Source organism: Bombina bombina, chromosome 1 (assembly GCF_027579735.1).
Source record: "Bombina bombina isolate aBomBom1 chromosome 1, aBomBom1.pri, whole genome shotgun sequence".
NCBI classification, from domain to species: Eukaryota; Metazoa; Chordata; class Amphibia; order Anura; family Bombinatoridae; genus Bombina; species Bombina bombina.
The window spans coordinates 1,255,006,387-1,255,020,826 of NC_069499.1; the positions used below are offsets into that span (position 1 = coordinate 1,255,006,387).

The window sequence follows — 14,440 nt, forward strand, 5'->3', positions numbered from 1 at the left end:
CACCGGATGGCCAACTCCTGCAACTCTTAATGCACCACAGCACCTATGTTTCAGACTATTTGTGGCCTGTTAAGGAGAGTGAGGTTTAATTCCTCTGCATTTACAGTATATCCCCATGTTGTTATTCATCTAATAATGTGTGCCTATTCTAGGTGCTTGCTATACTGGTTCATTTTACAGGAACTTGCTGTTTTGATGTTTTCAACAAAAATTATATTTTCTTTGCTCCTCTGCTAGGGCTGGCAATGAACCTTTCTTTCCCTTTTTCTCCACACATTTTCTCTTGCATTCCACACCTTTTAATCTCTCCACATCTTTTTATCTCTTCATCTCAGATTTTCTGTTTTGTCCTCAATTTATGCACAATTATTTGTGTCAGTTGTGTTTGGATGATAATAGTACAGATTTTTATAATAAGAAAATAATAACAGTAAGCACAATTATACAGCACTATTTGTGAATGAGATAATAATGCCCGTGGCCAGGTACATATTTAAATAATATATTTGTTAAAACAATAAATTGTTAAAATATAGAATATGTATAAACTGTCACTTAGCCATCCCACCATGATGCTTTTCCCAGGAGATACTACATATTACCAGCAGAGTAACTTTTGTCACCCAGACAGGCAGAGACCACTTTCTAAACCCTGGTTTCTCAACAGCCGGACCGTGGCCCAGTACCGGGCCGTGATAGCCCTGCTGGTGGGCCCCGACCTGTCATGCCCCCACTGCACACTCTTACCCCACTGCACAACAGGTGCAGACTGATACCAATCAAGGCCCCAGAAAAACTGTCTCACACTGACCATAATATATTCAATTTTATGCAAATGAACATGGTAGCCTCCCTGCCCTGCCCCCAACAGGCCCCTCAACCTCCAGAGCCAGAACCCCCAACGTTAAGGTCCAGAGAAAGGGCACCCAACCTCCAGGGCCAGACCCCACACGCCATGGCCCTCACAGCGACAGACCCCCACCAGGGCCCCCACTAAACCTATATATATATATATATATATATATATATATATATATATATATATATAAAACTACCGGGCCCTGGACATGTCTAGCTACAATTTACTGGGCCTTGAGGTCACTTTGGTTGAGAACCACTGTTCTAAACAGTTTATTAGGTCTGGTTGCCGCCTTTCATTCTTTGGCCCCATTCACTACAAATAAATGCAATATCTAGGATTAGCCTATTGCTCTGTAACATTTCTACATTTGTGCATTGTATCACAAAAGATAGTGAGTACAGGTACTTTAGCAGAACATTTTGGAGACTAAGGGCTAGATTTATTAAGGCTTTTTTGCTATATAGAGCAGGTTCACAAAAGCTTCTTTTTTTCTCTCCATCACCTCAGAAGTGGCAAAATCAATCACTCCGACACTCACTTGTTCAGGGTTATTGACATGCCCTGCTCTAGCACAACTGATTCTGGGGGCGACATTGCACAAGAATCCTCTTGTGCAATGGAATCTTCTTGTACAATGAATGTTAAGTTGCGACAATTGCAGGTGGTCAAATTGGCTACAAAGCTTTCAGGGAGTTTCTTGCAAACAAATCTTTGTTTGTAAATAAAATTAACTGTGTTTCCCTCTCCCTCCTTAATTCATAATTCTTCCCACATGAAGTCCATTATTCTAAAACATTTGCTAACATTGTGTTGTTTATTATGCATAGAAACACACTAACTCATCAATCTGTTTCTTTTCTTTAGGCAATACTTATTGTAGTCACAGTGGCATTTGTACAGGTGAGTTACAGACCCACACATGCATTTAACTCAGAACAGCTAAAGGAAAGGAATGATTGGTTGGGTTTGTAGTTAGATGCTAAATAAGATACAAGGCAAAATATCAATCTATAATTAAATCTTAATGGAACAATTTTTGAAAGAGTACAGTATATTGTTGTTAATGTATTCAATCATAAGTTATAAAGTACAATCTAAATGAAAAATTCACATTATATTTCTCCTTTCTGTACCTTTTTATTGGATTATTATTTTAGCCTTGTTATGAACCCCAGTCATTTGATATTAGATACAACTGGAAAATATGGGTTCTCAGAGTGGTTCTAATTGACTGTTGAGATGATAGTATTTTAGTAGAATGTGGTCTCTTGAGCCTCTGGAACAGCTTGTGAGATCTTCAGTAAGTGGAATGCAGTTGTGTTAAAGTATGATTAGTATCTGAATTTCTAGAATCTTTCTCATGAGCTACGCATTTAAGAATGTTATTATTAATATTTGTGGTATACTCAGCCTTTCCCCCCCGAGGTAACAGCATGCCTTAGCAATGCTATGACATCAGAAGAGGTTGGTGTGGTTCTGAAAAGATTGAAGTTCCCTCCATGATGTCATCTTTCTAAAACAGTAATTTTAATTACATCATCAGTCAACAATTTTTCTTGCTATTACATAACAAAACAAGTAATTTTTTAAATATTTGTTATCAGTGTTTGCTTTTAATAAATGTTTTACTTGATGCAGGAAGGCTGTATAGTTTTGCTACACTTTCATAAAGCTGTTGAAAATAGCCAGACATTCTTATTTAAAATAAAAAGTAAACAAGTCCTTAATGATTTTTTTTATGTATTTGAAAGAAGATATTTAACTTTTTCCTGTCGCTATCCTGGATTCCAATCAACCTGAATGGACTTTTGACATTTCTTGTAGGGTTCCCAGGACTGGGAAGTCTACTTTGTATGAAGGAGGATATTGAGTGGAGTCAAGGGTGTCATTTGGGCAAGGTGGTAACCAGCTGGGATAGGGTTACAGGCATTTGTGGGTGGGATTAGAAGTTGGTGGGCAACAGAAAAGACAAGGGGGGAAGAACTACCAATCCATGATAACACATTTGCCTAGCTCTCAACCATCCCACATATTGCATGAGTATGGTGTGGTTTTGTAATTCAGTACTAACAAAAATAATTTAGTAGTGCTCGGTACTACTTAGGCCTACATTACAAGTGGAGCACTATTGATAGAGCAGGTGCGCTATCAATAGCATGGGACCGTGTTAAGGTTAGCAGTCTGGTATTACAAGCTCATGGTAAAATAGAGTTACAAGAGACTATTTATAATGTTTGTGTGTGTCTGTGTGTATGAATACATTTGTACACACACATACATATTATATATATATATATATATATATATATATATATATATATATATGTACACACACACACATATATATATATACAGAATATTTAATAATATATAACGTTTCGGGGTCTCCCCCTTTCTCAAATAAACAAAACACCAACAGTGAGCAAACTTACCCCTCCTTATGTACAGACATTGAATAGTGTGAGCGCGGCGCTGCCGACAGCGTCCGGAAGTGACTCATCCCACTGTGTGGTTGCGCTACGTAACTTCCGTAGCCATGGCAACCAGACGCGTGTTCGGCAGCGTCTACAAGTGAATAAAAAACATTATGGCATAGCAACAGGGTATATAGTACAGCACGTTACATTTATGCAGACTCTCAACCTAACTTAAATGCTATAATTGCTATAGCATTTAAGTTAGGTTGAGAGTCTGCATAAATGTAACGTGTTGTACTATATACCCTGTTGCTATGCCATAATGTTTTTAATTCACTTGTAGACGCTGCCGAACACGCGTCTGGTTGCCATGGCTACGTTAGTTACGTAGTGCAACCTCCTGTAGAAAAAAACAAAAAGGTCTGATCCGTTTCTGCTTACATCTTCCTCAAAGAAGTCCATTATGTTATATCTTGTCAAAAAGATTCAAAGTCAGGCCTCTAAGTCTAAAAGATTCCTAGTCAGTGCTGTATTTAGGTTTTGTGTTGCCCTAGGTTCTCAAAATTCTGTTGCCCCTTCCAAGGTTTTGTCCATAATATAAGGTGATTTTTTTTTTTTTTTTTCTTAATGCCATTTCCAAAGTAAATGTTCACCAAGGTTATACACTTACACTATATCACACGTGCGCACACACACACACACATATATATATATATATATATATATATATATATACACATATATACACACCCAGACACACATATCTATCTATTGCTGCAATATATATATATATATATATATGTATATGTATATATATATATATATATATAAACCAAACAGATTTCTTGAAACAATATTCCCCAAACAGAATACTGAGTGCTGAACACCAACAGAACTATAGATGGCAATAGCAACTAAATAAATGAAAGGTTCAGAGTTACATCTAAACTGTAAGCTCTCTCATAATACTCCCTAGAATGTAAGCTCCTTGGGCAAAATCTTCCATTTATATATGCTTGTTTTGCATTAAATTGGTGATTTACTATATCTCTGGTGCTGGCTGTGTGGGATCACACGGATCAACACCGGGTCCTGTCCTACTTCAGGTTTTACTATATATATATATTTCTAACTAATTAGGGAAGAGATTATTTTTGCAAAAGTAATTATGATACCATTACCTGGCATAATTAGTAAAGAAACTGAATTACTAAACTAGGAACTTGATCTTGTATATTAACAAAAGCTATGAGGCAAATAAGTGAACATCACAAGATGTGTCCTGAATTACATAAAAAGTATCTAACTAATGTTTGTTTTTATAGATTAAATTATATAGAAATAACTAAAGCAGGGTATCATTTTTTTGTGAACAGGGATAAGTGAATGTTTTAGAACATTAATTTAAAATGTATTTTGCTGAAATTTTTTAATTCTAATTGATATTCAAACATTATAATAAGCATTTGTCATTTATTGTCTAAAACCAGCCAGTCAATAGTTTGCCATATATAAAGCAAATTTAAATATAAAGAAATGTAGGCAATGTAGAAAAAAAAAACCTTTAAAAAATGTTATATACATTTTTTGTTTTGTTCCTTCAATGAAATGGATAATAAACTTTTGGATTCACATTTCTATCTTTTTGTTTCCTAGGAATATCGATCTGAAAAATCTCTTGAAGAGTTGAATAAACTAGTCCCACCAGAATGCAACTGGTAAATACAAATAATAATTCTTAATTGTTTTTGTAGAATAAACTGGAATTGTAGACAGAGTTAAAGCTACATTTTCTCTCTGTTAAACCATAACAGTACTAGTGGATATACAGACCACCCCTATAAAGTGAATATAGCAATAAAGTGGGTCACACTAATTGTTTTGTTTCCCAATGCATATAAAATTTATATTTACACTATACTTTAGTTGATGAAGTGTCTAATACCATTATGGCTAAAAAAAACTATGTACATACCTTAATTAAAAGATATCTGAGCCTTCAGTGAGTCATAATCTTTTTGCTGGTGGTGTGTGTATATTGGTGTGTATATATGTATATGTGTATATTCATGTGAATTTCAATGTTTATATCTGTATTTATGTTGGAACAATGGCACCAATAGACTTGCTTCACGCAAGGTTGCCACAAACCTTCCTTGTAAAAAGAGCAATATCTGTGAAGCACAATAAAGCAAAGTGCAATAAAACGATATAAGCCTGTATGTCAATGGTGAAGGTAATGTGACACCTGTGAACCGGTGAACAAATACATCTTGCTTGGGTCAGTTTAGTTTCTACTAGTAGGAGTAAGGTAAACGTACTGTATATGCAGCTAATATTTACTTTTCCCTGATGAAGACAAATGTGTTCAGAACAGCAGGCTTGCTACAGAAAGGGTGCTACCAACTGTGTTAGGTCCTTAACCCTGTCTATGACTACAAGTTGTTCTGACATACACCCCATACACTTCAGAGGATTAGCTGACTCTAACAGGGTACCCCCTGCCTATCATCTTCACCCATAGGGGCCTATTTATCAAGCCGTAAACCGCAAATACGCTGCAATTCCGCAGCGTAATTGTGGCAAGCCTGATTCCCCTTTTTTATCAAACCCTACAGACTGGCAAAAGTAGAATTTTGTGACGTAAAATACGATCCGCCGGTCAAAGTCCGACACAGATCGATGCTTACGTCATTACAGATGTTCCGAATGCAAATTCGGCACTATCTGACTACTTTTGCAAGTTAACAAATTTCTACCAGGTACGCTCGACACTATTCTGGCCCAGCATACCTGGTTTTCAATCCGCCGCCCTAGAGGCGGCGGATGCCATAGGAATCAATAGGAGTCTGAAAGCAGCGAAAGCTTATGTTTGCTGCTGCCCGATATACCATTGATTCCTATGGGAGAATAAAAGTTATGTTTACACCTAACACCCTAACATGTACCCTGAGTCTAAACACCCCTAATCTGCCGCTCCCTACACTGCCGCCACCTACATTATACTTATTAACCCCTAATCTACCACACCCACTCCGCCGCCACCTACATTATGTTATTAACCCCTAATCTGCCCCCCTACACCGCCACCACCTACATTATGTTATTAACCCCTAATCTCCCCCCCCCTACACTGCCGCCACCTACATAACACTTATTAACCTCTAATCTGCCCCCAATACACCGCCGCCACCAACATAACACTTATTAACCCCTAATCTGCCGTCCCCAACGTCGCCGCCACTATATTAAATTTATTAACCCCTAAACCTAAGTCTAACCCTAACACCCCCTAACTTAAATCTAAGTTAAATAAATATAAATAAAATTACTATCATTAACTACATTATTCCTATTTAAAACTAAATACTTACCTATAAAATAAACCCTAAGATAGCTACAATATAATTAATAGTTACATTGTAGCTATTTTAGGATTTTTTTTTTATTTTACAGGCAAGTTTGTATTTATTTTAACTAGGTACAATAGCTATTAAATAGTTATTAACTATTTAATAACTACCTAGATAAAATATATACAAAAGTACCTGTAAAATAAAACCTAACCTAAGTTACAATTACACCTAACACTACACTATAATTAAATAAATTAACAAAATTAAATACAATTAACTAAATTAAATACAATAACCTAAATTAAATTAAATTATCTAAAGTACAAAAACAAACAAACACTAAATTACAGAAAATAATAAACAAATTACAGAAATTTTAACTAATTACACCTAATCTAATAGCCCTATCAAAATAAAAAAGCCCCCCCAAAAATAAAAAAAAACCCTAGCCTAAACTAAACTACCAATAGCCCTTAAAAGGGCCTTTTGCGGGGCATTGCCCCAAAGTAATCAGCTCTTTTACCTGTAAAAAAAAATACAAACAACCCCCCAACAGTAAAACCCACCACCCACACAACCAACCCCCCCAAAAAAAATACTAACTAAAAAAACCTAAGCTCCACATTGCCCTGAAAAGGGCATTTGGATGGGCATTGCCCTTAAAAGGGCAGTTAGCTCTTTTCATCAAAGCCGGGCAGAAGTGGTCCTCCAGACGGCAGAAGTCTTCATCCAGATGGCATCTTCTATCTTCATCCATCCGGCACCGAGCGGGTCCCTCTTCAAGACATCCGACGCGGAGCATCCTCTTCAGCCGACGACTACCCGATGAATGAAGGTTCCTTGAAGTGACGTCATCCAAGATGGGGTCCCTTAGATTCAGATTGGCTGATAGAATTCTATCAGCCAATCGGAATTAAGGTAGAAAAAATCCTATTGGCTGATGCAATCAGCCAATAGGATTGAACTTCAATCCTATTGGCTGATTGGAACAGCCAATAGCATTGGGTTTGCATTCTATTGGCTGTTCCAATCAGCCAATAGGATTGAAGTTCAATCCTATTGGCTGATTGCATCAGCCAATAGGATTTTTTCTACTTTAATTCCAATTGGCTGATAGAATTCTATCAGCCAATCGGAATCTAAGGGACGCCATCTTGGATGACGTCACTTAAAGGAACCTTCATTCGTCGGGAAGTCGTCGGCCAAAGAGGATGCTCCGCGTCGGATGTCTTGAAGATGGACCCGCGCCGGATGGATGAAGATAGAAGATGCCGTCTGGATGAAGACTGGACCACTTCGGACCGGCTTGGATGAAGACGTCTCCCGGTAAGTCGATCTTCAGGGGGTTAGTGTTAGTTTTTTTTAAGGGTGTATTGGGTGGGTTTTATTTTTAGGTTAGAGCTTTGGGCTGCAAAACAGCTAACTGCCCTTTTAAGTGCAATGCCCATCCAAATGCCCTTTTCAGGGCAATGGGGAGCTTAGGTTTTTTTAGTTAGTATTTTTTGGGGGATTGGTTGTGTGGGTGGTGGGTTTTACTGTTGGGGGGGGTTGTTTGTATTTTTTTTTACAGGTAAAAGAGCTGATTACTTTGGGGCAATGCCCCACAAAAGGCCCTTTTAAGGGCTATTGGTAGTTTAGTTTAGGCTATGTTTTTTTTTATTTTGGGGGGGGCTTTTTTATTTTGATAGGGCTATTAGATTAGATGTAATTAGTTTGAATTTCTATAATTTGTTTATTATTTTCTGTAATTTAGTGGGGGTTTTGTACTTTAGATAATTTAATTTAATTTAGGTTATTGTATTTAATTTAGTTAATTGTATGTAATTTAGTTAATTGTATTTAATTGTAGTGTAGTGTTAGGTGTAATTGTAACTTAGGTTAGGTTTTATTTTACAGGTACTTTTGTATTTATTTTAGCTAGGTAGTTATCAAATAGTTAATAACTATTTAATAGTAACTATTCTACCTAGTTAAAATAAATACAAACTTGCCTGTAAAATAAAACAAAACCTAAGCTAGCTACAATGTAACTATTAGTTATATTGTAGCTATCTTAGGGTTTATTTTATAGGTAAGTATTTAGTTTTAAATAGGAATAATGTAGTTAATGATAGTAATTTTATTTATATTTATTTAAATTAGATTTAAGTTAGGGGGTGTTAGGTTTAGGGTTAGACTTAGGTTTAGGGGTTAATAAATTTAATATAGTGGCAGCGATGTTGGGGACGGCAGATTAGGGGTTAATAAGTGTTACGTAGGTGGCAGCGGTGTAAGGGGCAGATTAGGGGTTAATAACATAATGTAGGTGGCGGCGGTGTAGGGGGCGGCAGATTAGGGGTTAATAAGTATAATGTAGGTGGCGTGGGCTCCGGGAGCGGCGGTTTAGGGATTAATAACTTTATTTAGTTGCGGCGGGGTCCGGGAGCGGCGGTATAGGGGTAAAACAGTATAGTATAGTGTGAGTGTTTAGTGACAGTATACCAATAAAGCTGGGAAAAAGCCAAAGAGCAGCGAGATCAATGACTGTTAGTTAACAACAGTCCGCTGCTCATCGCCCCGTACTTGGTGCGCGGGTTTTTGACAGCTTTTTTGGTAACTTTGGAGATCGTATTCAGGTCCGCGGCAGTGATGTTAGGCGATCTTAGGCGAGCGTAGTGGTACCGGCGATTGCAAGTAAGTTGGCGGGTTGATAAATAGGGGCAATAGTGTTTACTGCAATAATAAGGCAATACAGTGTTTGGGGTTCTCCACCATGCTGGCTATCTGTGCTACTGTGTATTGCATTTTATGCTTATCCAGATGGCCCACTCCTGCTCCAGGCTTTAAGGCTGCCTTGAGAACCAGGCTTTAAGGCTGCCAAGAAATTCTCACACAATAAGCCCAAGGAACCTAAGGCCTAGATTTGGAGTTTGGCGGTAGCCGTGAAAACCAGCGTTAGAGGCTCCTAACGCTGGTTTTAGGCTACCTCCGGTATTTGGAGTCACTCAAAATAGGGTCTAACGCTCACTTTCCAGCCGCGACTTTTCCATACCGCAGATCCCCTTACGTAAATTGCGTATCCTATCTTTTCAATGGGATTTTTATAACTCCGGTATTTAGAGTCGTTTCTGAAGTGAGCGTTAGACATCTAACGACAAAACTCCAGCCGCAGGAAAAAAGTCAGTAATTAAGAGCTTTCTGGGCTAACGCCGGTTTATAAAGCTCTTAACTACTGTGCTCTAAAGTACACTAACACTCATAAACTACCTATGTACCCCTAAACCGAGGTCCCCCCACATCGCCGACACTCGAAAAAAATTTTTTAACCCCTAATCTGCCGACCGCCACCTACGTTATACTTATGTACCCCTAATCTGCTGCCCCTAACACCGCCGACCCCTGTATTATATTTATTAACCCCTAATCTGCCCCCCTCAACGTCGCCTCCACCTGCCTACACTTATTAACCCCTAATCTGCTGACCGCAAAGCGCCGCCACCTACGTTATCCTTATGTACCCCTAATCTGCTGCCCCTAACACCGCCGACCCCTATATTATATTTATTAACCCCTAATCTGCCCCCCTCAACGTCGCCTCCACCTGCCTACACTTATTAACCCCTAATCTGCCGACCGGACCTGAGCGCTACTATAATAAAGTTATTAACCCCTAATCCGCCTCACTAACCCTATCATAAATAGTATTAACCCCTAATCTGCCCTCCCTAACATCGCCGACACCTAACTTCAATTATTAACCCCTAATCTGCCGACCGAATCTCGCCGCTATTCTAATAAATGTATTAACCCCTAAAGCTAAGTCTAACCCTAATACTAACACCCCCCTAAGTTAAATATAATTTAAATCTAACGAAATTAATTAACTCTTATTAAATAAATTATTCCTATTTAAAGCTAAATACTTACCTGTAAAATAAATCCTAATATAGCTACAATATAAATTATAATTATATTATAGCTATTTTAGGATTTATATTTATTTTACAGGTAACTTTGTATTTATTTTAACCAGGTACAATAGCTATTAAATAGTTAAGAACTATTTAATAGCTAAAATAGTTAAAATAATTACAAATTTACCTGTAATAGAAATCCTAACCTAAGTTACAAATAAACCTAACACTAGACTATCAATAAATTAATTAAATAAACTACCTACAATTACCTACAATTAACCTAACACTACACTATCAATAAATTAATTAAATACAATTGCTACAAATAAATACAATTAAATAAACTAGCTAAAGTACAAAAAATAAAAAAGAACTAAGTTACAAAAAATAAAAAAATATTTACAAACATAAGAAAAATATTACAACAATTTTAAACTAATTACACCTACTCTAAGCCCCCTAATAAAATAACAAAGCCCCCCAAAATAAAAAAATGCCCTACCCTATTCTAAATTACTAAAGTTCAAAGCTCTTTTACCTTACCAGCCCTGAACAGGGCCCTTTGCGGGACATGCCCCAAGAAATACAGCTCTTTTGCCTGTAAAAAAAAACATACAATACCCAAGCCCCCCACATTACAACCCACCACCCACATACCCCTAATCTAACCCAAACCCCCCTTAAATAAACCTAACACTAAGCCCCTGAAGATCATCCTACCTTGTCTTCACCATACCAGGTTCACCGATTGGTCCAGAAGAGCTCCTCCGATGTCCTGATCCAAGCCCAAGCGGGGGGCTGAAGAGGTCCATGATCCGGGCTGAAGTATTCATCCAAGCGGGGCAGAAGAGGTCTTCCATCCGATTGAAGTCTTCATCCAAGCGGCATCCATCGGGAGCGAATCGGCAGCATCCTGAAGACCTCCACCGCGGAACATCCATCCTGGCCGACGACTGAACGATGAATGACGGTTCCTTTAAATGACGTCATCCAAGATGGCGTCCCTCGAATTCCGATTGGCTGATAGGATTCTATCAGCCAATCGGAATTAAGGTAGGAATATTCTGATTGGCTGATGGAATCAGCCAATCAGAATCAAGTTCAATCCGATTGGCTGATCCGATCAGCCAATCAGATTGAGTTTGCATTCTATTGGCTGTTCCGATCAGCCAATCAGAATCAAGTTCAATCCGATTGGCTGATCCAATCAGCCAATCAGATTGAGCTTGCATTCTATTGGCTGATCAGAACAGCCAATAGAATGCGAGCTCAATCTGATTGGCTGATCGGATCAGCCAATCGGATTGAACTTGATTCTGATTGGCTGATTCCATCAGCCAATCAGAATATTCCTACCTTAATTCCGATTGGCTGATAGAATCCTATCAGCCAATCGGAATTCGAGGGACGCCATCTTGGATGACGTCATTTAAAGGAACCGTCATTCGTCGTTCAGTCGTCGGCCAGGATGGATGTTCCGCGGTGGAGGTCTTCAGGATGCTGCCGCTTCGCTCCGGATGGATGCCGCTTGGATGAAGACTTCAATCGGATGGAAGACCTCTTCTGCCCCGCTTGGATGAAGACTTCAGCCGGCTCATGGACCTCTTCAGCCCCCCGCTTGGGCTTGGATCAGGACATCGGAGGAGCTCTTCTGGACCGATCGGTGAACCTGGTATGGTGAAGACAAGGTAGGATGATCTTCAGGGGCTTAGTGTTAGGTTTATTTAAGGGGGGTTTGGGTTAGATTAGGGGTATGTCTGTGGTGGGTTGTAATGTTGGGGGGCTTGGGTATTGTATGTTTTTTTTTACAGGCAAAAGAGCTGTATTTCTTGGGGTATGCCCCGCAAAGGGCCCTGTTCAGGGCTGGTAAGGTAAAAGAGCTTTGAACTTTAGTAATTTAGAATAGGGTAGGGCATTTTTTTATTTTGGGGGGCTTTGTTATTTTATTAGGGGGCTTAGAGTAGGTGTAATTAGTTTAAAATTGTTGTAATATTTTTCTTATGTTTGTAAATATTTTTTTATTTTTTGTAACTTAGTTCTTTTTTATTTTTTGTACTTTAGCTAGTTTATTTAATTGTATTTATTTGTAGCAATTGTATTTAATTAATTTATTGATAGTGTAGTGTTAGGTTAATTGTAGGTAATTGTAGGTAGTTTATTTAATTAATTTATTGATAGTCTAGTGTTAGGTTTATTTGTAATTTAGGTTAGGATTTCTTTTACAGGTAAATTTGTAATTATTTTAACTATTTTAGCTATTAAATAGTTCTTAACTATTTAATAGCTATTGTACCTGGTTAAAATAAATACAAAGTTACCTGTAAAATAAATATAAATCCTAAAATAGCTATAATATAATTATAATTTATATTGTAGCTATATTAGGATTTATTTTACAGGTAAGTATTTAGCTTTAAATAGGAATAATTTATTTAATAAGAGTTAATTAATTTCGTTAGATTTAAATTATATTTAACTTAGGGGGGTGTTAGTGTTAGGGTTAGACTTAGCTTTAGGGGTTAATACATTTATTAGAATAGCGGTGAGCTCCAGTCGGCAGATTAGGGGTTAATGTTTGAAGTTAGGTGTCGGCGATGTTAGGGAGGGCAGATTAGGGGTTAATACTATTTATGATAGGGTTAGTGAGGCGGATTAGGGGTTAATAACTTTATTATAGTAGCGCTCAGGTCCGCTCGGCAGATTAGGGGTTAATAAGTGTAGGCAGGTGGAGGCGACGTTGTGGGGGGCAGATTAGGGGTTAATACTATTTATGATAGGGTTAGTGAGGGGGATTAGGGGTTAATAACTTTATTATAGTAGCGCTCAGGTCCGCTCTGCAGATTAGGGGTTAATAAGTGTAGGCAGGTGGAGGCGACATTGTGGGGGGCAGATTAGGGGTTAATAAATATAATATAGGGGTCGGCGATGTTAGGGCAGCAGATTAGGGGTACATAGGGATAATGTAAGTAGCGGCGGTTTACGGAGCGGCAGATTAGGGGTTAATAATAATATGCAGGGGTCAGCGATAGCGGGGACGGCAGATTAGGGGTTAATAAGTGTAAGGTTAGGGGTGTTTAGACTCGGGGTACATGTTAGAGTGTTAAGTGCAGACGTAGGAAGGGTTACCGCATAGCAAACAATGGGGCTGCGTTAGGAGCTGAACGTGGCTTTTTTGCAGGTGTTTGGTTTTTTTTCAGCTCAAACAGTGGGGGAATCGTGCACGAGCACGTTTTTGAGGCTGGCCGCGTCCGTAAGCAACTCTGGTATCGAGAGTTGAAGCTGCGTTAAAAATGCTCTATGCTCCTTTTTTGGAGCCTAACGCAGCCTTTATGTGGACTCTCAATACCAGAGTTATTTTTATGGTGCGGCCAGAAAAAAGCCGGCGTTAGTTTTTCGGGTCGTTACCGACAAAACTCCAAATCTAGGCCTAATGGAGCTATTTCCTCTCAGTCACAGCTTTTAATTTGAGCTTTTAATTAACAGGAAATCCAACTTTCCAGGATTTCAGCTTCCTGGGTAAACAGGAGTGTTTCCCTTGTTCACAGTTTTTAAATTTTAGTCCTCCAAGACTTTCTTTTTCAGGTTCTTCAGGACTTTGTTGAGGGAGGGGTTTTTAGCCTTTGCTTCAAAGTTCTTGTAGATCAGGGAGTATTCTATTCTGTCCCCAGTCAGTTGCCGGACAAGATTTTTACTCTTTGAAAGAAAGAAAAAAGGGTTAATGCATCACTTACGTGCCCCTTTATTTTAATCACTCAGGGTGACCTTTCCACAGTAAAGGGACAGTCTAGTCCAAAACAAACTTTCATTATTCAGATAGCACATGTCATTTTAAACCATTTTCAAATTTACATCTATCACCAATTTTGTTTTGTTCTCTTGGTATTCTTTGTTAAAAGCTGAACATAGAAA

The 14,440-nt window shown here is 38.3% G+C and overlaps 1 protein-coding gene across 1 annotated transcript in view; it reads left to right on the forward strand.

Moving 5' to 3' along the window:
* Positions 1 to 14,440, forward strand: part of ATP2C2 (ATPase secretory pathway Ca2+ transporting 2) — a 337,340-nt gene that overhangs the window by 225,094 nt on the left and 97,806 nt on the right. The window contains exons 6-7 of the mRNA XM_053719160.1: positions 1,727 to 1,762; positions 4,936 to 4,997. Coding sequence (XP_053575135.1) covers positions 1,727 to 1,762; positions 4,936 to 4,997 — 98 coding nt within the window. The remainder of the gene's footprint in view (positions 1 to 1,726; positions 1,763 to 4,935; positions 4,998 to 14,440) is intronic.